Below are 22,607 nucleotides of genomic sequence, written 5' to 3'. Positions count from 1 at the left end.
ATCCAAATGTTCAGACTCGCAGTTCCAATTCTCCGGCCGTCGTGTTGCAGGAGAACATTTACTACAACTCAAATTCATCCTGCAGGCCATAATAAGGTATAATAAGTCGGGCACTATGTATCTGACAGAGACGTTGATGATTTAGTGAACCAGTGGTCGAAAATCAAAGACAAGAAAGGTGCCAGTGACGCGCAAAGAGGCCAACTGTTGAGTCGCGCTGCGCGAGTATGTTCAAACTTGCCTATGTCACAAATCGAATACTCACCTTCGTGTATAGGATATCGCAATTGCGATTCGCAGTACGTATTGACGTATTATTATGGGACGCTTTAACGGTAACTGCTGCTCCTTAGGCGGTGGCTCTGCAGATCCAAACCTTAATTCTCAACTGGCCGCCGTGTTGAGGAAGGCCAAGGACCAAGACGTGCCGAAAGACAATATTGAACGGGCAATTGAACGAGTGCGCAACCTCGTATTCGTTTGAACTTTAAGGTACTCATTTGAATGGAAATTAGGCGCAGGGCAAGAATAAGAAGGGCGAAATATTAACCTACGAAGCATTGGCATTCGATTCCGTTGGTATAATTATGTACGCACATTCATCCTTTGATCCTTTCGCTTTGCTGAACTGTTGCTTTAGTGAATCCTTGTCGGACAACCTGAACCGCACGATTGCCAATTTGAGAGAGATTTTTAACGATCATGAGTTCGTCTCCTTGCTCCTTCACAAGCCCATGAGCTTTACCGATTTCTTTGACGTCTAGGGCTCAGAAAGCCTCCGTTATGTGGATGTTCAGGAAGGTTGGTTGCGTGGATGTGAGATTTCCCAAGTCCCAGGATCCTTCTGCTACCGAAGAACAAGATAAAATACTAGATTTTGCGATGGAAAACTATATGGAAGACTTCAACCTCGTAGAATCCGACGAAGAAGGTAAACAAACTATGAACGTACGTAAACGAGACAATCAAAACCTTAGTTTGAACTTATCCCAGTGACATACAGCTTTATTGTCCGCCAGAGCGTCTTGCTCAGTTAGCAGACGCCGTTTCTGCACATCCTTCTGCTGAAGTTCAAGGACGGAAGATTATGTATATAGCACAAAACCCTAGCGACTCTCCACTGAGTGAAGACCTACAAGAAAAGTTAACAAAATTACTGGACACATTATGGGCCGACGAAGACACATTGAATATATGGACAACTGCCGACAAGCTGTGAGATGTGCGATGGCGCATCAATATCCCCACCCCAAGAACTCGGATTCATTTGAGGGCTATCCAAGCCTTGCCACCGATCCCACCAAGATTGACGAGTCCTTTTTTGGCGGCTAGAGTGATATATCCATTAAAAGTATCTACTCCAGCCGCCTCGTAGATACTTTTATCCTTAGCAAATACTGCACCAATGACAGATCTCAGCACTTCCGTTTTGCCCTCAGTTCGAGCCCTTTGCAGATTTTGCAACAAGGGAATGAACACAGAGCTATCAACCGCTGCTGGGTCTGGCCTGGTTTCATGGCCTGGTATGGGCCGCTTCACCTGAGATGCTTTTGGTATGGGCCCTTTGGACTCGAAAGTGTCTACTTTCGGGTCTAGATGAAAAGCCCTGCTCTCGATTCGTTCAGGTTTCGGTAGCCAGCTTGCGCCATCCATTTCCCAGCCGCCTTTGTTGTTCCAATTGCTTTTAGCAGCCCAGTCATCAATTGTCTCCTTGGAAGATTCCTCTTGTGTTGGTGGAAGAGATAGCTGATCCATCATCTGTCCTCGGATGTCTTCTGTACTCTCGCCTCGAATAGGATTAAAGTTATGAGAGGTCGTCCGGTTAAAGTCCAAGGCGGAACGTGCACGAAATGCCGGGCTTCCGACAGGTATAGGTCTGGATATAGTTCTTGGGGTCATGGCTGGGGTGGTAGAGGACAGGAGCGGATTGAGCGGATTGGGATATGACGCTGGTATACTTGCAGGCTGTGTCTGCGGAGACCATGGATTAACGTCCCCAGGATCGCGCCGTGGGGATGTTGGATAAGAAGATGCTATATCGCTAGTTGTTCCCGTTGCAGACGTGTGGGACGTAGATGAAAATTTTCTGAGCCCAACACGAGCACGGGCGGTTTGAGGGAATCGTCCTGATCCCTTTGACTCCTGACTTTCGAGGATTGAACTCTCCCTGCTTGAGATGGAAGTCGGCTCTAAGCTGGGATCAGAATTTAGAGATAGAACATCTGCATGCCAATTGAAGACTTTGGAGGCTCGAGATCGTTCAACACCATTGAGTTCGTCAGGTATGACGAGGTAGATCGTGTATCCTCTGAGCATCATTAGTGTAACCGGGTGTAAAATGCTCTTATCTCCGGAAATAATAATCACGACATCGTTTCCAGGTGATTCAACATTATTGGGGTCATCAATAGCCGATATCAACAAATCCACTGGATCTACGGTTATTTCTAAGGCGGTCATGGGCAAATGGTTGAGACTCACCTGCTAGCGTTCGTGATAGAGCATCCTTGCTATATTCCTTTACCAAGGAACAATCCACAAGGCCAACTCCCATGGACGGCATCGCAGCGCGAAGAGGGCCTGTACTTTCTCCCGAATTGGATGAGTCAACCCCATCCCAGTACGCCTTAATACCGGTGATAATCCCGTAGCGGTGCGCGAACAGTCTGATCGCTTTGAAGAGGTCCCAAGCCGACCCTGGATATGAAGTTGGAGGTGGACAAGACTCTAAGAAAAGACAGTCTCTATGAGGGTACTTGATTAGAAGGGCATTTGGATCTCATACCAAGGTCCCAAAACATTTTTATCCTAGGTTGTGGCGCCATTGCCGGTATTCAATGGCTGGTTCGATCACAAGCACCAACGCGAAGTGGGAGTACCCACGACTACTGTATTAAGCAATAAAACGGATCAAAATACGAAAAGGAGTGTGTCGGAAATCTAATTGGATCTCGACCAATGAAACTGCCAAGCTACATAGGAACAATCGAAACGCGCGGAGCAATCTTTCATACTTTCTTCTTGAGCTTTACTGTCTGGAGTCCATCGACACCACGCAACATGACAAGGTTATACTTGACAGCGAGTTCGATATATCCGCTGAATCCATTCGCTCCTGCTAAACTGTACAAACCCTTACGTTTCGCCAGATGTTCTCCAAGCTGTGACCTCTTCATTGACTGATTTTCAGCTTGCCTTAGGATTTCCAGAAGTGGCTCGAAAGCTGGATTAGATGCTGGAGATCGAGGCTTTTCACCGGGATGGGATGCCTGTGCTGACACAGAGCTTGGACCACTCTGAGATTTTTTAGGAGGGGGTTGCGTTGCCTTGGGTTGCTGGACACTGGCCGCTTTGGGCTCGCGCTGTGGTTTCTTCGGTTTCACATCGGGCTTTGGAGCTGGTGATACAGGGTTGGAATCCCAGTTGGCACCGGTCATTGTCCAGCCACCACTGGTGCTCCAACCACCGCTTGCTCCCCAGTCGTCCACTTCACTTTGTCTCGCAGGTTCCTCAGAAATTGGCTTGGGAACTTGACTTGGCTGTATCCCGTTATGTTTGCTAGGATCACTGGACTTTAGAGTGGGGGGAACTTCTTCCGCATGATTGTTTCCAAGGTTGCTGAAAGCGGAGGCTTGTGGACTCTTCCATATCGGAAGTGTTGGATTGTGTGGAAGCGAAATATCATCCTTGCTCTCGGGCGTCATTGCGCTAGTAGTAAACGGAACAGGCGGTCTCGAAGGGGAAAAACGATGTCCTGAAGTAACCGAACGTTGAGGTGGTGACAGCATTCCTGATGCAGATAGCGACTGCTCCGTATCTAGGTTCGAAATGCAGCTTAAGACATCTTGATACCAGCTGAATACGCGTGTAGCTTGGAAGCATGGGATGCTGTTCTCGTCTGGCACCACAAGAAAGACTGTATAGTTGCGGAACATGAGGAGGGATATCGGATACAAAACACTCTCATCGCCTGAAACGATCATGAGAATGTCCTTTTCATCTGACCCCGGATCGTCCATGGCCGAAATTAATGTATCGACTAGTACTCGTCAATGCCCATTCGATGCATTCTCAGGCCGGATCAAATATTTCTCACCTATTAACATCTTAGTGAGCGCATCATCACTGTATCCTGGCATAGAGGAGCATTCGACGAGGTTAACACCGATGGAAGGCATTGCTGCGCATATGGATCCATTCAATTGACGACTTTTGTTACAATCCCAATACGCCTTGATACTGTTAACAACGCCAAATTTGCTTGTGAACTGTCGAACATCCTTCAGAATTTCTGCAGGGGATGCATATTCTGGGGGCGGTGGGCATGACACTGTTTGGGATATGAGGGGTGTGCACAAGCTTTGCAGGAAACCAGAATCATACCTAAATCCCAGAACATTCTAATCCTAGGCTGAGGCATAATCAGTTGCGAAAGAAAGCTTTTGCGAAGTGCTAAACGACTAGAACTTTTGACATCACAGCATTTTGATCACGATGAACGTAAGTCACTACCACGCTTATTACAACCCTCAGGATTATTTACTTCTCGAAACACTAGCCGTGAAAAATTGCGTAAAGAAACGCGTTATTATTGCGAGCATTCATCATTTAGTGTAAGAATATAATCCGCGCAGCTAACTAGCCTCATTTTTCTTGAGCTTTGGATGTAGTTTAACGTAAAGGTTATTGTCTCTACCTCCGGCGACGACGAGGTCCCTTGTGACCGCAAGGGAAATATACTCGTTAAAATTCTTCACGCCTGCCTCCTTGTATACATTCTTGTGCCGAGACATTTCCTCGCCCAGTTTCGACCTACCCATGGTCCGCCGCTTCGTCTCTCGCAAAATCAGTATGAGTGGATCAAACACAGACAGTGGAACCTCTTTTGGCGGCAGTGAAGGGTATCCTATATGCGCTTCCATCTCATCAACACTCCCTTCCGAAACACGGTCAGGATCAAGACTCTTCGCGTTGTTTGGAGTTGATTTATGAGTTTTACTGGGTCCTGACTCGGGCTCCACATCCCAACCACCGCCATTCCATTGACCATTTGCATCCCAGCCACCGTGTGAACTACGTCCAGTATCCTCCTTTGATTCTAACGGTGGGGGTGTCAGAGAAGATATGGGCACACGATACCCTGGAGCCTCGACTCGGGTGTCTTTCGCACGGGACCTCCACTCCAACTCATCCGCTTTTATTGAGTTCCGGCTCGGAGTCGGTGGAATTATAGGAGGTCCCGGCGAAGTGATAGACCTTGAACCACTTCTTCGTGTTGAAGTATTGAGTGTTGCGGACCTTTGAGGAACAAGTTTCCCATATACAATCCATTCTCTAGATTGCATGGCGCCAAGATCTGCTGTAGGAATATCTTCTGGTGTAGGAATAGCTTTTGGTGTAGGAATAGCTTCTGGTGTAGGAATAGCTTCTGGGGCAGCCACGGCTTCTGGAGCGAATACCGGCTCCTCGATTCTTGTGCCTAGAACATCCCTCTGCCAGTTAAATATCCGCGTGGCTGGACACGGTTGCAAATTGCTATTGTCGTCCGGGACCACGAGGAATATGGTGTAGTTGCGGAACATGAGAAGCGAGATGGGGTGGAGGATACTCTCGTCCCCAGATAAAATCACGATAATATCCTGCACGTCCGTATTCGTAGCCACCGACTCGTCTATTGCCAAAATTAAAACATCCACTGGAATTGTTACGAATTGAATATTGTATGTCGAGATAACCGATCGATCTTACCTATAAGTCTACGCGTTAGCGCATCTTCAGTGTAACCCCGCGTCATAGAACAGTCAACGAGGTTTATGCCCATAGAGGGCATTGCAGCTCGAAGAGACTCCGAAGCCCGATCCACTATATTTGCGTTACTGTCCCAATAGGCCCTGATGTCTGTAACAATACCAAAGTTGCTGGTGAATAATCTGACGCAGTCTATAACCTCCCAAGGTGTTGAGTAGGTAGTAGGCGGTCGGCATGAATCTGAGATATGGATCAATGACAGCGCTCATCAAAGCTGCATACGTACACACCAAGGTCCCAAAACACCCTTAACTTAGGCGGAGGCATTGGTTGAGTTAGACTATCCTCACTGGTAGCTGAATGAGAAGTCGAGGCCAATGCATCGATAGAATCAATGTAACATACTGCTGTACACCGGTCTTGTCAATGACGATATACAGACTAAAACATGCTCAAACAACATGCACGAAGATTCTTATTTTTTCTAGAAGTTTTGACATCAAGAATTCAAAAGCTTGGAGACCTAGCACCTAGTACTCAGTTGGATAATCATAATATGCAGGACGCAAGGCGATCCAGCATCCTTCGTCTGGTCTTGAGAGCTCAACTATACCTGCCCGTTCTGCTGCTTGCGCATACTGCGTAAAGGTTGAGGTACCAGCTTTGCGCATATCGTCATTATGTAGACTGACAATTTCGGCAGCGAGGCCAGGCCGGAAAGGTTTAAGGTTTCCTTGAGCTCGATACGCCTGCAATTTCGCGACCAGGAGTGCGAAATGTGTCGGTACAACGACCGGTTCCAGGGGCCGCGCCTTGAGCGGCAGTGAACATCGTGCCGTTACTGTGGGTACCGAGGCGAGTGGCGGAGACGATAAAGGGACTGAGAGTCTAGGCGTTGACGGCCCTGGGGATATCGGTACAACTGTATCCAACGATGTTTCAGATAAGGGCGGTGACATTTGGAATGTGGATAGCGCATGTCCTAAGTTCGTTTGCAAGAATTTGTTACTTGTCCATTCCGGATTCGCATACGCAGATGATGAGAAAGAGGGTTTCATGTCCAGCTCTGGCGATAAAGGTGCCTTCATGCCTGTCGGCAACCTTTGTGTAATCGTGAGGGCAGAAGGGCTTATGGAAGATGAAGGCTCAGATGGTAGATGATATAACTTTGAAGTTTCATCACTTGTTCTTTTATCAATAAATTGTCTTCCTGCGTGCCATGCCAAATCTGAAGGGCGACAATTGAGCGGTGGATGCAGACCCTCAGGGGATGACGGAGTGGGTGCGGGTGATAAGCTGGAGTGAGATAGGGGGGCCAAGGATGGATCATTGGAAGCTATATGTAGTAAACAGCGTTCTGGCTCCTCCTTATGTTGCGGTTGAGGAAGGATTTGTGTTGGTGCAAGACCAATGAAAGCCGCGCCCAGAGTTTCAGTGCGACAATTACTAACCGTCTCTACTTGCGAGGATAACGATTCGCCCAGATCTCGCTCGACGGACGATCCTGGAGCATCATTGCGGAATGCAGAATCGCAGTCGCGAAGCTGTTCAATGACCAACGAACCGTTGCCTTGTTCGGTGGCATTGGCTGGTGCCTCTGCGTCATCCGTACCGCTGGATAGTGCATCCCTGACGCCACTCTGAGCCTCCAAATTGTGAACAACCGCCAAATCAGTACCGAAAACGTCCTGCCAATTAACATATGTTGACGCTAGAGTGTGTTGTCCTCCAAGACTCTTGGGGCAGACTAGAACAACTTCGTAGCGTCGAAGTCGAAGCATGGATGTTGCATATGCAAAGTCGTCGTCGCCAGTGATGACAAGAAATGTCACTGGAGGAGGGTTATCTGCGGCATGGAGAAACATATCAACTAAGGGCTGGCATGAATAGAATGCCGACGAATACAGATTTAAGGCTTGCCTAACATAGTTTTTCTTGAAATGCTACTGCAATCTGTGGCCGGGCAATCGATCAGGGAGACGCCTGATGCATGAAGTTCTGACCTTCGTCGGAGAGTGTCGGGTGCGCCAAATGTCGTCAAATCTACATAGCCTTTGAAACTCTTGACAGTGCCCAATGGTTGGGAAAGCTCGCGTATTTTACCAACGATTCGATGTCCAGAAACGGAGCTATGAATAGAACATTTGCCTGATAGCTCTTAAGTATCGTATATATGGTCCGGGTGAGCAGGGGAAGCATGAGCGCACCCAATTCCCAGAAAATTGCGACGTGTCCTTGTTTGAGCATGGTAAGAACGTTGCAACTGCCATGTGCTATTTGAAGATTGAACCTTGAACGTGCCGATCAAGGAATGTCAAGGCCCAAGGATTCCGAGTATGGGATGGTCGAGTTGGTCAGTATGTGTGTATGTCACCGACCAGTGGGAATCGGGAAAGGCAGATGCAGTCTCTTATTTATAAATTACAGAAGATACTGTACAATGGCGCGGCATAAAAACAGCTAGATATAGATCAGACAGTTACATTCAGCCACTTATCTTTCAGGGATATCTCGCCTTCCAGATTAGCCACAATGATACCATCAGCCATAGCTTGAGTATAATACTGTTTCCATTTCTTTGCCCCCACCGACTTGTAGAACTGGCTATTTCCCCTCACGAGAGCCTCCGCTATCTTTGTCCCTTTTTGCCAAGGATTATTACCGCGATGGTAAACCTGCAAAAGTTTGACTAGCATACGATACTTCTCGGGAAGAGATCCTGAGGTTGCGGGCTTTGGAGCTTCCTTCGTCCGAGGAGTAGTCGAGGTTAGTGTGGGAGCAGAGACAGTTGTTAAGAGTTGTAATGGCGCTGGGGGTGGCTTTTTGGCTGGTGTTGCCGTGGCCGGTGGCGTTGCGGCGGGGGCTGGAGCATGGGTAGTAGCCAAGGCAGCATTAGTAGTGGGAGTGACTAAGGCTGGAGTTAAATGATTAGCGGTTCTTTCGGCGGCTGCAGGAGGTGGTGTTATCAACACTTCCGTCTGCCAGACAATGTAAAACACATACCGGCCGGTACCACGGCTGGGTGTGACGGAACCTCGGGGAACTCGCTAGAAATCGTGGCAGGAAGCTCAGTGTTTGCTGATGGCAGGTGGACCGCCGCAAGAGGAGTTGAAATAGGGGGGCTATGACTAGTTAGATTTGGTAGACTATCACGAGGGTGATCGACTACCGAGAAATCCTCCATAGACTGTGGAGAAGGAGATTTCCTCCCTGCCGCCGACTTGTCCATTGTCACAATTCGGAAGTTGAATTTTGGATGCGTTTCCAGGGGGAAAATGGGTGCTGGAGGGAAAAAAGTACCAGGAGATGTTCTGGAACGAAGTCGAGGCTGCTCTATATCCTGTACATCGTGGACTGAATCACCAGGACCTGGTTTCTTATCAGGCTGTGACCCAGTATCTATCCCATTTCCTGCATGTTCAAGGCTGGGGATGTGAAAAGAATTGGGTTTCTTCGATTGTTCAGTGGTAGCTCCGGTTTCTTGGCCGTGGATGCCGGTGATCGAGTTTTGAACAGTATGTCTGGTGTCAAAATCGGCGTAAGAAAGAATGCTGGATGAAGAAGGGGAAGAAGAAGGGGATGATGGTGACGACAAATTGTCAACATTTCCGCTAGCACCAATCCAGTCCACACGCTGAGTCTCGTCGGCCTGCATGGCCAAGTTCTCGCAGTCGCGTTGCAAAGGACAAACAAGTATGACCTTGTATCTTCGACGGCGGAGCACGGCGAGAGTAAAACAAAGATCATTGTCGCTTGTAGCAACAACGAGTGTGTATGGTGGTGGTTGATCCAGTATGAAGCTAAGCATGTCAACTATCATAGATAGTCAGTTCAAACCGTCATAACCAAAGTTTACAAGACGCGCTTACCGATCATCACCTTGTCGGCGATATCCCTCCCAGAATGGCTCGGACAGTCGACCATCGTCACTCCGGAAGAGTGAAGCTGCTTCCTAGTGGATAAAAAGTCGGCGTCCGACTGGTTCATAACGTCCAGATACGTTCGAAACGATTTGACGATGCCAAACTGGTCGGCAATACTACCCAAGTTTCTTGCAATTTGGTAACCTGACCTTTTGCCTCCAATCTTCGCCGTTTCTATCGAGCAGGAATGTTAACCCCGCTGAGATGATGAAATATACACTTACCGAAATCCCAGAAAATAGCTACACCACCCTCCGGTTGCATAATGTTGACAGGCTCTCGTTGTAATGGAATAGCCATGCATCCTCACCTTGATATACGAGGAACATGCGCTAGTGACCGTGGTCCGAATATGAACACCACCTTGCAAACATGTGCTTTGGGTCTGACGATGGGTGGCAAGAAGTGGCTGTGCTGTTACTACGCGAGATTGGCAGGACGGACAGGGCAGCTCCTAGCAAACGTGTAGGTTGTAGATAAAAAGTATAAAAACAATCCCTATTGCCCCCCGAATATTTTTGCGGAGGCTGGCGCTGAATCGCGATTATGAAGTTCTACCCAGATTGTTGATTTCCCACGATTTCTGTCTCATTAATGTAAGCATTTCGACCCCCGGATTCAGTGGGTGTCCGGCTGCTAGGGAGTTTCGTGGGGGTGTTTTGGAATGCCCGAGTCATATATCAGACAAAATATCTCGAGCCGGGAAGAGTTGAGCAAGCCCAGAGAGTCTTACGACGATAGTCGAGGATGTAGGTTTTACTATTTTTGTTATAAAGGATTGAAGAATCGAGGCATACCGAGGCTGGAATTGCATCAAAGGTGAAGGGGAAAAATTCCAACAATTGAAAAGTGGGATCCCTCATCCCTAGTCTCTCCTTAGGGATATTTGCATTACACTAGAGACCTCAATGAGTATTTTGTAGATTGAGTACTTAAAAACAAGTCGGAACACGTTTTCTTCAAGAACATCGTCCTACCGCATGTTGCCATCGCCATCTTGCTGAATCCTGATCCTGCCGGTAGGAGGGTATCATGACCCCCTGAAACACACACACACTAGTGGCAAAGGGCTGAAGTCCGCATGTACCCAAGGGACATGTGTGAAGGTGGAATCATTGAGTGGACTACAAACAGACTACCGTAAGGCCTAAAATAGTGAACGAGCTCATGTCTAAAGATATCTAGAAGGAATGACGTTCGATGCGGCGGGATTATATATTTGACATAGACCATAACTCGCGAAACCATGCAGGCTGTTTGGAATGCCTTACAAGTAAATGCTGTTGTTTACGGGCGGTTAGCTGAGCTTGCCCCATGGTCAGTCATGAAGTTGCATAAATAAAAACGATATAAGTTACTACCTCACAATTTAAACCGTTATGCGCAGTTCGAGGATGGTGTGTAATGTAATGAAACAACATACCTATACTTTGAGAAAAGAAAAACAAGTATCAGGAACGAATTACATATGTCGGTCTAGAATTAGTATATAGCTCTAACACAATTCATCTATCAAAGCTGGAACAAGATGTTGAAAGCACAATGATTATTATCAAGCAGCAGAACTATTTTCCTCGCTCTCATATGCACTCAGCAGATCATCGTAGCCTTCATCATCTCCATCTTCCGCAGTACTATCTGACCTGCTCCGCCGTACACTCTCCTTATTAGTATTTGAAAGTTTGCGAGGACGAGAACTGTTAGAGGTTTTCCTGGCCCTTTCGATCCTATTTTTGGGTGACCGCAAAGGAGATGAAGGACTCGCAGCGCTACCGTCGAACGTGCTCGCTCTTGGTGTGGTGGCTGTCTCTTCATCATCATTTGGCCATGGTACCTCTAAGTTTGATGGGCTTGTAGATTTGTCGTTCTCCGCCTGGGAGGGGCTGCTCATATGAAGTTGGCTCAATCGAGGCGGGTAGTGTTTGTTTTTTAGTCGCGCTGCTCGGGAAGTCAAACTCCCAGTGGAAGAGTCCGAGGTATCACTAGGGAGGGAAATGACAGGCTGAGGCTTCCTTCGGAGTATTTTCCGCGTGAGTGTAACACGTTCCGAGAGAATAGGCAGATCAACTTTGCTATCAGGCGAAACTTCTCCGTCATTTGGAGACACTACGTCAACTGCGTCACGATACTCAGATGGGACATTCTTTGCCGGAGTTGCCGGTACCGTTTGCTCAGATGACGCGGCTGAGGCAGTTGAGGATGGGCGCGATGCATATGATTTAGATGCGAGCGCCATAGGTGAAACGGATCTTCTGTTCAAGGGAACAAATCTGCTCGTGCCTGTGTCTGAATCATAATCGGAACGAGTCTGCTTCCGAGATACTGCGTCAGAGGGGGAGAGAGAAGAAATCGAGGAGATAGAGTCCCTATGAAATTGTTCCTTACGAAGGACTGTCGCGTCTGCCCAATCTTCACCTCCATCTGCAGATTGAGGAGTGACTCTTGACTTTCCGCTGCTACGAGACGTGATCAAGGACGAAGAATTTAGAAGGAGCGGTCGTGGTCCTGCTTTAGGCGTCGTAGTAGGTGGTGGCTGAGGATTTTGTGTCTTAGTCAAGGACATAAGGGATGATTGCAGATTTCGGGTTCTTTCAAGGAAACTTCCACTCGATTTCCCGCTATCAGGGATCATTTCGTTGAGGGAAATCTCAGTTGGAGAGAGCACGAAAGGTACAGCTTCAGCGGGAACGAAACTGTCACGAGGATTACGAAAGATGCTGGGACGCGGCGGCGGATTGTAGACTGTCCCTGAGTGATCATAAACCGGCAATGAACTGCGTTTGAACTCTGGTTCAATTTTTTTCTGCACGGGACTTGTTACCGCACTTTGAGACTCATGAGGAAGATCAGGCAACGGGTTTTTGGGGCGACTCCAAGGCGATAGCATGGCTTTTGCTCGCCAGTTACTGCTGATCTTCGACAGAGCTGCCACTGTGTCTGAGTCTTTTAGTTTCTCTGTATATGCCCAAAGACCTGCAGAGGAGCTGAGATTTTCTTTAGGCTGATTAGAGGATGATGATAACGACTCCGAGACCGAGGAAGCTGGTGACATTGGCGGTGACAAGCCGACGACGGGAGAGGGTGGGGGCTCCATTGAAGACTGGTTGGTGATCCCTCTCCAAACTTTGTTGGCTATTCGTGATGTCAAATTATCGGACTGTAAGCCGTTGCTGGGAGTTTCCGTATCATTGCCGTCGTCCACTTCTTCGCTGTTGCCACCACCCCCTAATTCCTCGTCACTCTCTTCGTCAGACTTTTCAGGGGAATCAATTTGATTGGTGAAACCTTTCCACATTGTTACCCTAATGCGACTTCCCAACCCTGGTTGACTTTTCTTTAGATCGCCATTTGTGGGCTGTGACAGATTGCGATCAACCGTGAGTAGTTGAAGAACGGTGTCTATTCCACCTAACGACTCGACCGGATAAGATTGAAGGATTGCGAGGCCCTCGAGGAATCCATCGGAGGGCTCCTCCCAAAGACCAGAAGATTTTTGTTGCCTATGTATCGGTGTTAGTCGTGCGATAGAATTTAGAAAAGCCACACATACTTGAATAAGAGTGGTTTCATTGCGATCACCATGGCGGTACAGATCTCACATAATGATTCAAGTCTTGGGTGCTTGCCACGTTCGCGTCCGGGCTGAGAAAGAATAACATCCCAGACTGGATTGATAGCCGAAAGTGGTAGTGTATGTGTCAGTAAGGAGGAGAGCCATCGACTTTGCCAAATCAATAGGGTGTAAACAAAAGGACGTCATTTTCTCACCTCGAGTAATGGGGAGATGACGGATGTAGGCCTATATCATTCTGGCGGCAAGGTCAATTACAAACCGGAAAATGTCATCAACATCCAACGAACCAGTTGTTCGAGAAGCTGAGGGTCTTGTCGTCCCAATTGATTTTCGAGCCGGTTTAGCCATGTCTCCAAACTGTTCTCATCCTCCAATTCAGCAAACTCGGCAACGAACCCCTCGAAAAGCCAGAACGAATCGGCTTCAACGTGTGCCAAATCTTCAGGATCTACCTCCTGTGTCATTGCAATATACAGTGGCAAGAGTAATGAGGGAACATAAGGCGAAAGATTCCCGGGATTTATAGATGCGTGAATATACAGTAAACGAAGCAATGCAGAGGCATGCTTCTGACTTGCTCTGCCGAGAGCGATGGATTTCGATGAAAGTAGGGTGGTAGGGGTGCTGTAGTCATTTGAAAATGCACTAGGTTCCGAAAATGTTGTTGGTGTCGTATATACGTCGTCTCTTTCCAGCCTAATTTCAGGTGTGGAAGGTATTGTCGTTCCCTCTTGATCGTTTTCGTTCAATCGCCGCAACTGCTGTGAACGGGTGTCCAAACAATCTGCAAATGATATACGGGTCTTCTCATCCGCATTCCGGTGCAGCGGGCATGCAGTCCTGTCCTCCGGTTCCGAATCGAGTTGGTCAATCAGTTCTTTTGGAATATGTGCTAGATGTTTGTAAACCTTGATAAGGATTTCATCAGGTCCTGAGATGGGCAGAACGGGAGGTGGGAGGTCCGTAAAAGGCCGTAGTAAGCGTCGTACGAGGTCCTACAACTGATTTAGCCTTTCAGATTCCATTAGAAGAAATTCGATAAAGATCGGACATAGTATGCATCCCGTTGTTTTGCGAGATCGGTCTTCCAAGCAGCCTTGTCGACGGGAAGAATGCCCATGAACAACCTTTCGTGAATTAATACAAGGTATTAGCTAAGAACGAATTGGCTCACTCACTTCCAGAGTCTTGGGCGTAGCCAACTAGGCTCATCAGGGATGCCTAGTTTTTCTGAGAGGCAAAACGATATCCAACAATTTTATACATACCTTGAGCGCAAAGACTTTGCAGCTGCTTCATATTTACAGAACTTGACGATTGGAAATCCAAGATTTCAGACAAAGGGTTTACGCTGTCGATGAATTTTAGTTTCGAAGGGATCCTGGTTTGGAGGGACATACAGATCTTGTCGATGAGGCCCCGCTGTCCACGATATTCCATGCCCTTTCGCGACCTCCTCTAGATAAGCATCCACATGCGCAGCGGTGGGAGTCGGCCTCAATGCCGCTTGCATCACTTTAGGGGACACATAGGTGTCTCTGTGTTCTCTGGCAAAGCGCAGTACCTCCGGCTCCAAACGCGCCGAAATCAGATTACTAACAGTTCCAAGGCCTATTCTTGTGAATAGAAAGACAAATAGGTAAAGCCAAATAATTTACCTTGCAATTGAAGCCGTGAAGCAGCAAAAATGATGTTTGAAGAAGCTTCAAGCAGAATCGGACTTGGTGGTGATCTTTTGCGTGTAAATATACGAAGACGACCACCCAAAATCAGGTGCGAACATACCTCTGTTCCAACTCAGAGAACCTATCCAGCAAAGTTGCGACCTGTTGTTCCAAGACCTCCAACAGATCGGCCAACGAGTCCTCATGGATTAAGTTCTGTGCCTTGCTGCGAGCCAGCGCAACGTTCCCTTGTTGAAGTAGGGTTGCAATGTCCTTGCGGGTGATAGTGGCATCAGCGTCTTTTCTCACTTGCAGCTGTCCTAGGCGCTGAATAGTCGTTCTGAGCTGAGCCTGAACCAGCGTCAATAGGATGAAGAATACATTAGGTATTGAGACCGAGCACCTTGGCAGAAGTTGGGTCCCAATTAGTCATAACGTGCGATCCTATGCTGCTGCGACGGCGATTCTCCGCTAAAGACTGGCCTGCACCCTGCCTGCACCCAAGGGAGTTGAAGCGTCTGGTTTCTCGCCGAGCATGGCTCGTCGGCTCCACGTGCCCGCGTTTGGCCCTGTAACTGGAGGCTGTGCATGGCAAAAAATCCAGTGTCATTTTCACTATTTATACATTATACAAATTATAAGCTGAAGGAGACCTTTTGCTTAGGCGTGCTGGAGAACCAGGAGTATAAAGATTTGTCGGCAAAGAAGGGGCTTCGGATGCAGTAGTAGGCATCGTAATACGTCTACTGTTCACGCTGACGAATTGCCTGTTACATACCTCCGGTGGAAACGCTACGGGCGCAGGGAATACTGTTGACAGATGTGGTTTTTTGGGGTATGTACCCTCCGGTAATGCATCCCGAGTTTCTGTATCCGAAGCAATACAAGCACGTCCCACTCTGTGTCGAAATGACCGATAAGCAAGGCCGACAAGATAGATGAGCACTGATACGTGGTCTATCAATCCAAGCTATAGATCTTTAGTAACGGACTTACGCAACGCAGGAACAATCCAGCTTGTTACCAGTATACAAATCGCTAATATGTCGCAAATGCCCTCTTCATCACCAGCTTGATCCAAGTCAATGTGGCTCATTAAGGCAGTATTGTTCTTGCAATGACATACATTTCTCCTCGCAATTGAACTGCGGTTTCCAAAGTGCAAATGCACCCGCTGAACCTGGATTGAGATATAATGACCCTCGATCGGACTCGGCTGTGAGATGATACTCGCCTATTTGGGTCGTAAGTAATAAGGAGATCCTCGCCACATCCAACCAGACACGAAATTGAACTAACAGACTACAGGAGCAACTATACGTCAAAGCTGAGCGAGCTCGCAAGTAAACAACACCCACAGAACAAGGAGCATGACGACCGTAATAACGTTAACAATTAGCATGACTGAGACGAGAGATCCTGCAATGCACACCTTAGAAAAAATCTATACATGGACGAAGAGAGGACCTACTCTCATATTTATTCATGTCGTCCCATTGCGAAAATATTACAATCGAATCTAGAATAATCCAAAGGAAACTGAAGAAGTTGACACAACCTTGTTGCAGACATAGCTGTGAGCGGACGCTCTGCAGTCACAAAGAGACTCACTAAAAGCAACGGTTCTAAAGCGTAAAAAAAGGGATGATTCTTCCGTCATAATCTATGCCCAAGCCGAGTGATGTTGCTACTGCGAGCAGAGGAATCTTGGACTTTGACAGATACGAAAACTTGCTGGAACCAGCCAGTACAGGAAGAGAGAAATGAGAAGGAAGAGGGAAAGAAGAAGAGTAGCAGTTGGTAACCGTCGAGGTTATGTAGCTGCTGATCCATATATGTAGCAGGTTTAATGTAGCAGATCTTTTAAGCTTCTCGACACAAGTACCAACTTATTGTTCCTAAATTAGTATCGCCGTGACATTGTGATAATATCTCCATAAGGTAATCGTAATGTACACTACTTTTTGCGCAGCGTTTTCTTTCTGGCAATTTTGGCGTCCAACTCGAATTTGCTTCGTTTCTTCATTCTCCGAGCCTCCTCAGGGTTATCTTCAGATGGCTCATCACGTTTCTTCGAAAAGACATCCCTACTCCTGCTGAGCAAATCCGCTTTCTTGCTTTTTCTGCGAAGCTCCTCGTATCCGTCACCCTCGCTGTGTTTCCTCCCAACACTCCGAAGGACATCACCAAATTCGTCTTCCAACCCTCCTGCCTGTCTCCGACCGCGTGGATTGTACGAACCGCCTAAATCTCCACCAAGAGCCAGGTCTGCCTCGTCTCGAAGGCGGCGCTTGGCTTCGCTCTTTTTCATCACAAGGCGAGTGAAGTTTTCTTCTTCGTACTCTTGCACTCTCTTGAGATAGGCCGCACGCTTAGAACCCAACTGTGGAATGCCACCCAGTCCTGACGTCGTCTCCACGTGAGGCCTCGAGGGATCAGCCGCGAGGTGATTCAAAGCGGAAGGAACAGGATTGCGCTCCCGACGAGATTTTGATTTGGGAGCATCGGTGTAGGGCACCGGAGCAAGGCGAGGAGGCCGATATATACCATCGGAGGTTTGACGACAGTCAGACTTATCGTCGGCAAAGGCGTCTGCGTCGTCATCTTCGTCATTGGCTTCGAGGTTTTGCGGATTAGGTCTAAACCTTAGAGGATCTTAAACCATTCAGACTTGTCGCATACTACGCGCACGAAAAAAAAGGTTACTCACCGTTGATGCCAATATTTGCGTTCTCTGGTTCCCGCGCAAGCTTTACAAGTTTATCAATCTGGTACTTGAGTTTGTTCTCGAGTGCCCTAGTCTTTTCAAGTACAATACGCCCTTCAATCATGGAATCAACAAGGTCGCCTGCACCGGAACCCCTGACACCTCGATCAGTAGTGCTAAAAGCAGCTGTAGGTTGCTCTCGTGTAGACAAAGTGTGCCCGAGCATGCGACGGGATGATAAGAGAGTAAGGGAACGAATGTAAGATATTAGGGTATGATGTTTTATTGACAACAAGGAAATTCCCTCCTTCATATCGAGATTCTGAGGACTTGACGCAAGATTAGCATCTTTCGTTCCGAACCAGGTTCGCGCTCACCTGTCAAGAAGCGCCCGAATAGTTTGCCGGGCGGAAGAGATGCTGTCCGTCATAGCCTGCAATGAGGAGTGCATATCCTCTACCTCATTGCCATTGTCCATGGCTGTATGTGGTTCTGGGCAAAAAGAAACGATCAGAACACAACACACCCAAATTGAGATTTGAAATATAGGCGATCGCGATCAGTTAACGGGTTTCTAAGCCGCCACTCCGCAGAGTGTAGCGCATGACATCAGTCAATTTCAGAGCCCAGTGCATTTCATCCTCTTCAGATAGGCGGAACTAGTGCACATACCTTAAGACTGTTGACTGTCACTGTATGGAAGGTAGAGAGCATTTTTTTGACCGCGTGTGAGAATCGCGTGTCCAAGGTCAGCTTACCTAACATCATTGATTAATGATAGGAGGCCTTTTCCGGTGCGCTGCACGCACCGCCTGGTCTTTTGACTCAGTCCAGCGTTAAATACCCACCAGTTTTGACCGTGGCGGGATTGTAAACAACCAGTATACCCAAGTTACAAGATACCAAGGATAAAAACAAATTCTTTGACAAGATTCTTCAGGTGCGCTAAGCGGGACCAGACTCGTTGTCATTCAAAACAATGCTTTTGTTAAATATCTTTCTTCCCCCCAGAAATTTATGCCTCCGTCTACATACCCCCCACCATTATCACCTTATCGACCAGTCAGTGAAGATGCAAGCCAGACTGAAATCAACAGACTTGCCGCCGCCTTCGGCAGAGTCTATGTATCAAGTGTTCCGCCAGAGAATCGTGAACAGAGAAGTCCTGTATTCGTAGGAGGGTTCCACTTGGCCGGAAATTTGTCAGATTCAAGGATGAATCTACCTTTGTACTCACAACCAGCTACAATGCCAGAAGCGCAAGTATCTCGGACAATGATGTTCGCCCAACAACCTGTGGATGACCTGTCTGTCGCTGCTCCGTCACCACCTTTGACTCCGCAGAATCCTGCACATCGAAGAGCGCAGACTCGACCGAATTCAACTACTGCTTCACCGTCACCGGCGGAAGTCTCAAGCCAATCAACAACCCCCGTAAAGTTGTCTCTCTCATCCGGCAGTTCTCCTAGTCAAATATCTTCCCCGTCTCATCAGACCTGTCTGGTGCAGTGCTCTGGCTTCACGAAAGCTCAGAAACAGTGTGCGAGGATGATTAAAACCGATTCTCTGATTGGTGATAGCTCACGCCAGATTGAGCGTTTCTGTCACCAGCACACAAAAGAGGTCCTCATAAATTCAGGGTACTATTCAAAGCGGAACGACAATTGGGTCGACTTCAACTGTAATCTCGTTTTGTTCTTGTTGAGTACAATCCCCCTGACGTATCCGCTTTCAGTATGGATATGTCCGTATCTGCAAGAATCCACTCAAGCGACCCTACGGGCGGAGATGGTGAAGGCTAGATCAGCTCAGGACGAGCCGGGGCATATCTACACTTTCGAAATCAGAGGTGAGGATGTGTGAGGACGCAAAGAGGAATCTGTACCCACAGAATTAACAGACCCAGGTTCGAAGACTATTCGATTGAAGGTCGGAAGAGCCACGAACGTGGTCAAGAGACTTGATCAATGGACCAAGCAATGCGGCTCCGAGGAACAGGTCCCAAGAGGTGTTTATCCTGAAAATGTTGAACAGGACGGGAGTAGCTTAATGAAAGGCCGCATTCAAGCCGGTGAGAAAGCACCCTTTTGTCACCGATTGGGTTCGTATCCCAGCCTTTTTTGCTAGTTTCTCTAGCCTGATTTGTTTGTTAGAACGGCTCATCCACATAGAACTCGCTGATCTGGCATCAACATGTGTATACCTTCAACCTGGCTGGCCCCATATAGACACTCCTCCATCTACATCTGGCTCACCCAAGAAGAAGACAAAAGGGAAGGAAAATGCATGCAATACAGTGTGCCCGGATTGCGGTGCCAGGCATAATGAGATATTTGAATTTAAGAGATGGGAGAAAGGTGCAAACCAAGGAAAGGAGTGGGAACGCATCGTGAAACCAGTTATCGAACGCTGGGGAAAGTTTGTCGAACTATATGTATAACTATTTTACGGATTTTTCACGGATTTTTCGTGATTGTGTATTAGAATACCCCAAATGGACTTGATCTCGGTACTACGTTTTTATGTCTATGTTCCGACCATTGAAAGCAGAGTTACAAAAATGCCCTACCTGGGGACGTTTGAGATTCTCTTTCAGTTTCAGCAGGAGAATCACACCGTAACAAAATCATATTTGGAACGTCTTTACAGCTAAATGCTGGCCGTTTTCAACACCTCAAAAACCTAATCATGCTAAAGGGTATTGTTCGCTGCAACTCCGTATTTTTTTTGAGAACACTTTCCTGTTGAGTGCATCGTATGGTGTTGTAATTGGTTAGTAAATATATTCAAGGTCTTTCAAGTCAGATATCCTCTGGCAGGTTGAGGAGCCTCCCTAGACAGAATGTCAACCAGACCGTCTCTCAGAGCTGAACTATTGGAAAACTTACCCTCCATACCACCTTCAATCATGAGGACTTGACCTGTGATATGACCGGATACTTTCTGAGAAGCAAGTATTACGGTTTGTGTTGCAATATCATGCGGAGTTGCGACTTTCTTCAAGGGCGTCCTGAAACAGCATCTCATTAGATATTCCTCTCTTTGTTTATGTAGAAGTGTCTTTAGAATGCTCACGTTGCAACGGCCCGATAGAAAGATCTGGGATTATTCAATTTCTCTTCAACTTTGGGCTGGGTCATTCCCTAAGCTTTCATAACTGCAAATATTAAACTTTATGGATCTCACTGTTTTAACCCATCCGGGACCAATCGAGTTTACTCTTCCCTTCGGAGCAACTTTTACGATTTCGTTCTTGAGTGATAGGGTAAAGCCATACATCAATGCTATTCATCGATCGTCACTGAGTCAATTATACCTCAAAGAATGATAAGGGGCCTACCGCTTTTAGATGCTGCATAATCGGCATGTCCTGCCTCACCTAGAGATCACCGTAAAGTAGCTACCCTCGATCATCCAGGGAGATTTGAACGGACCGTATTTCCCTGCTGTACTCCCAATTATTACCACGGACGCATTGTCTTTGACGGTGGGAGATGCATTTTGTAATCGTCTAACATATTCTTTCGCCACAATGAAAGAAGCGGTCACATTTGTGTCAATCGTATTCTTCCATCTCTCCAACGGCATTTCCCAAATAGGTTCGTCTGGAAGTGGAATAGCAGCATGATTGAGAACAAGGATATGAACCTCTCCGAAACTTGAAGTAGATTTATTGAATACGTTTTCGATGACTTCGGATTCTTGGGTAAGGTTTGCTTGGATCGTCTGAATGCGGTTTGAGCCGCCATATTCGGAGACGAGAGATTGGAGTGAAGAGTGGTTAGAATTATAATGAGCTGAGACTTTGGCGCCTTGTTCTAGAAAGAGACGGGAAATTTCGAGGCCTATTCCTCCACTAGCCCCTGAATTTTGTCGACAGATAAGAAAGGCTGGGTCAGTATACTTCTTTTCAAGGCTCATGCTGAAAGTAACTACCAGTGACAAGGACATGTAAATCTTTAAGACCTAAATCCATCGATCAAAGTAGAAGGGAAACCGAGAGAAAGTGTTTTTCGGGACGGAAGCAACTGGGAAGCAATGACCAACCTGTTGTCCATATCTGTTCTGTCCGTACGCACCGTACTGTACATGTGATATACTTCTTTTCCAATTATTTATAGAATATCTCTTTTCGCGTCGCGTGTCGCCTGAATGCGATCAACATTCAGCTAATGAATTGCTTTCCTCCCTTATAAGTAATTGTTAGAGACAGTCAGGAGTGTAGAGCTGGTGCAAAAAAAGACTTTTTCTCTTTATATGTTTACTCCATTGTCCAATGCACAAGAGACTGATGGTGTCAGTCGTCAGCCACTTTTCGGCTCTCATAGAAAAAAGCTCAGCTTTCCGATCCCGGAAAACGTCTCTCCCTTCTTGCTACTACCACCGCACATAAATGAATGAGCAGGGAGCCGAAACATTGGGGCACATTTTACCTTTGACTGAGCCATGTATCCTCTTTTACGAGAAAGGCACTCATAACATCCATTCATCACCATTCAATTCTCTTCACAGCTCCCTTTCATATTGTTCGATACCTTCGCAAAGCAACCGAAATTTCTCTTGGCCCAAGGCAAACAAGAGGGAATAGTCTTTGTCGCGAAGCAAAAGATAACACTTCATGGGCGACACTCGATACGAACGCTGGTACCTTGAGACAATTTTGTTTCCCGGTGAGGCGGGCAGCTTGCAGCACTGAGTACTCTTTCTCCGGCGGAGGTAGGCTAGTGGACCTACCCTCTGAAGCGTAGAGTTTATTTAGGATGATATGTTGCTCATCAGATCATACCGCGGATTTGTTTTGACGTTATCCGAGGAGAGTAATGAATCAATATTAATGCTGAGACCCCAGATGTTCCAATGATAGTGAACTGGTGGGTCTGATTTGAGGCGTGGTTTCGTTTGAGAGCCATGGTGTATATTCAGATGTTGTTCACAGTAAATTAGGTTATCGACAACATCAAAGGATGGTACGCTGAAGGTTTGGTTCTCTG

The 22,607-nt window shown here is 47.2% G+C and overlaps 9 protein-coding genes across 9 annotated transcripts; 2 read left to right on the top strand and 7 right to left on the bottom strand.

The window, feature by feature from the left end:
• Positions 1–4: 4 nt before the first annotated feature.
• AGABI2DRAFT_200067 (hypothetical protein) lies at positions 5–2,249 on the top strand (the record flags this gene model as incomplete). Its single annotated transcript, XM_006458387.1, has 8 exons — positions 5–96; positions 154–225; positions 278–299; positions 354–460; positions 516–589; positions 641–706; positions 765–948; positions 1,004–2,249. Coding segments are annotated over 8 exons (833 nt in total), but the record flags the coding sequence as incomplete, so codon positions are not given.
• A 611-nt stretch (positions 2,250–2,860) lies between these two features.
• On the bottom strand, positions 2,861–3,991 carry AGABI2DRAFT_190730 (hypothetical protein). Its single transcript, XM_006458386.1, has one exon. It carries the CDS (start codon positions 3,981–3,983, stop codon positions 3,009–3,011), a length of 975 nt encoding a protein of 324 aa, XP_006458449.1. The 5' UTR covers positions 3,984–3,991; the 3' UTR covers positions 2,861–3,008.
• Positions 3,992–4,560: 569 nt separating this feature from the next.
• AGABI2DRAFT_190728 (hypothetical protein) lies at positions 4,561–6,120 on the bottom strand. The gene is made up of 3 exons (XM_006458385.1): positions 6,039–6,120; positions 5,749–5,988; positions 4,561–5,695 (listed from the first exon to the last, which is right to left on the bottom strand). The coding sequence occupies exons 1-3, from the start codon at positions 6,073–6,075 to the stop codon at positions 4,635–4,637; spliced, it is 1,338 nt and encodes a 445-aa protein (XP_006458448.1). The 5' UTR covers positions 6,076–6,120; the 3' UTR covers positions 4,561–4,634.
• Positions 6,121–6,278: 158 nt separating this feature from the next.
• AGABI2DRAFT_115481 (hypothetical protein) lies at positions 6,279–7,613 on the bottom strand (the record flags this gene model as incomplete). The annotated part of the gene is made up of 1 exon (XM_006458384.1): positions 6,279–7,613. One exon carries the CDS (start codon positions 7,611–7,613, stop codon positions 6,279–6,281), a length of 1,335 nt encoding a protein of 444 aa, XP_006458447.1.
• Positions 7,614–8,137: 524 nt separating this feature from the next.
• On the bottom strand, positions 8,138–10,111 carry AGABI2DRAFT_190726 (hypothetical protein). Its single transcript, XM_006458383.1, has 4 exons — positions 9,896–10,111; positions 9,618–9,845; positions 8,752–9,561; positions 8,138–8,695 (listed from the first exon to the last, which is right to left on the bottom strand). Exons 1-4 carry the CDS (start codon positions 9,969–9,971, stop codon positions 8,220–8,222), a joined length of 1,590 nt encoding a protein of 529 aa, XP_006458446.1. The 5' UTR covers positions 9,972–10,111; the 3' UTR covers positions 8,138–8,219.
• A 1,112-nt stretch (positions 10,112–11,223) lies between these two features.
• AGABI2DRAFT_115479 (hypothetical protein) lies at positions 11,224–16,005 on the bottom strand (the record flags this gene model as incomplete). Its single annotated transcript, XM_006458382.1, has 13 exons — positions 11,224–13,171; positions 13,222–13,392; positions 13,440–13,480; positions 13,533–14,240; positions 14,297–14,372; positions 14,424–14,466; positions 14,514–14,596; positions 14,646–14,856; positions 14,904–14,977; positions 15,031–15,260; positions 15,313–15,484; positions 15,542–15,854; positions 15,906–16,005. 13 exons carry the CDS (start codon positions 16,003–16,005, stop codon positions 11,224–11,226), a joined length of 4,170 nt encoding a protein of 1,389 aa, XP_006458445.1.
• A 770-nt stretch (positions 16,006–16,775) lies between these two features.
• AGABI2DRAFT_190725 (hypothetical protein) lies at positions 16,776–18,321 on the bottom strand. Its single transcript, XM_006458381.1, has 4 exons — positions 18,289–18,321; positions 17,994–18,108; positions 17,620–17,945; positions 16,776–17,564 (listed from the first exon to the last, which is right to left on the bottom strand). The coding sequence occupies exons 2-4, from the start codon at positions 18,092–18,094 to the stop codon at positions 16,867–16,869; spliced, it is 1,125 nt and encodes a 374-aa protein (XP_006458444.1). The 5' UTR covers positions 18,095–18,108; positions 18,289–18,321; the 3' UTR covers positions 16,776–16,866.
• Positions 18,322–18,838: 517 nt separating this feature from the next.
• On the top strand, positions 18,839–20,138 carry AGABI2DRAFT_134173 (hypothetical protein). The gene is made up of 4 exons (XM_006458380.1): positions 18,839–19,297; positions 19,352–19,465; positions 19,517–19,717; positions 19,770–20,138. The coding sequence occupies exons 1-4, from the start codon at positions 18,892–18,894 to the stop codon at positions 20,054–20,056; spliced, it is 1,008 nt and encodes a 335-aa protein (XP_006458443.1). The 5' UTR covers positions 18,839–18,891; the 3' UTR covers positions 20,057–20,138.
• A 201-nt stretch (positions 20,139–20,339) lies between these two features.
• AGABI2DRAFT_217010 (hypothetical protein) lies at positions 20,340–21,592 on the bottom strand (the record flags this gene model as incomplete). The annotated part of the gene is made up of 7 exons (XM_006458379.1): positions 20,340–20,449; positions 20,505–20,626; positions 20,692–20,747; positions 20,803–20,900; positions 20,957–20,995; positions 21,051–21,479; positions 21,550–21,592. 7 exons carry the CDS (start codon positions 21,590–21,592, stop codon positions 20,418–20,420), a joined length of 819 nt encoding a protein of 272 aa, XP_006458442.1. The 3' UTR covers positions 20,340–20,417.
• Positions 21,593–22,607: the final 1,015 nt, after the last annotated feature.

This window comes from Agaricus bisporus (genome assembly GCF_000300575.1).
Source record: "Agaricus bisporus var. bisporus H97 unplaced genomic scaffold AGABI2scaffold_2, whole genome shotgun sequence".
Classification (NCBI taxonomy): Eukaryota; Fungi; Basidiomycota; class Agaricomycetes; order Agaricales; family Agaricaceae; genus Agaricus; species Agaricus bisporus.
Note: the sequence above shows the minus strand (reverse complement) of the source record. Positions and strands in the feature narration are given on the sequence as shown.

Coding starts and splice junctions, on each gene's coding strand:
- AGABI2DRAFT_190730 (XM_006458386.1), bottom strand. CDS start 3,983: ATGATCGTTTCAGGCGATGAGAGTGTTTTGTATCCGATATCCCTCCTC.
- AGABI2DRAFT_190728 (XM_006458385.1), bottom strand. CDS start 6,075: ATGCCTCCGCCTAAGTTAAGGGTGTTTTGGGACCTTG. Junction 5,989..6,038: donor AAGGGTGTTTTGGGACCTTG/GTGTGTACGTAT, acceptor TCCATATCTCAG/ATTCATGCCGACCGCCTACT. Junction 5,696..5,748: donor GCTAACGCGTAGACTTATAG/GTAAGATCGATC, acceptor TAACAATTCCAG/TGGATGTTTTAATTTTGGCA.
- AGABI2DRAFT_190726 (XM_006458383.1), bottom strand. CDS start 9,971: ATGGCTATTCCATTACAACGAGAGCCTGTCAACATTATGCAACCGGAG. Junction 9,562..9,617: donor CGCCGACAAGGTGATGATCG/GTAAGCGCGTCT, acceptor TATCTATGATAG/TTGACATGCTTAGCTTCATA. Junction 8,696..8,751: donor CCCAGCCGTGGTACCGGCCG/GTATGTGTTTTA, acceptor CACCTCCTGCAG/CCGCCGAAAGAACCGCTAAT.
- AGABI2DRAFT_190725 (XM_006458381.1), bottom strand. CDS start 18,094: ATGGACAATGGCAATGAGGTAGAGGATATGCACTCCTCATTGCAGGCT. Junction 17,946..17,993: donor ATTCGGGCGCTTCTTGACAG/GTGAGCGCGAAC, acceptor TCTTGCGTCAAG/TCCTCAGAATCTCGATATGA. Junction 17,565..17,619: donor CGCAAATATTGGCATCAACG/GTGAGTAACCTT, acceptor GAATGGTTTAAG/ATCCTCTAAGGTTTAGACCT.
- AGABI2DRAFT_134173 (XM_006458380.1), top strand. CDS start 18,892: ATGATGTTCGCCCAACAACCTGTGGATGACCTGTCTGTCGCTGCTCCG. Junction 19,298..19,351: donor CAATTGGGTCGACTTCAACT/GTAATCTCGTTT, acceptor ATCCGCTTTCAG/TATGGATATGTCCGTATCTG. Junction 19,466..19,516: donor CTACACTTTCGAAATCAGAG/GTGAGGATGTGT, acceptor CAGAATTAACAG/ACCCAGGTTCGAAGACTATT.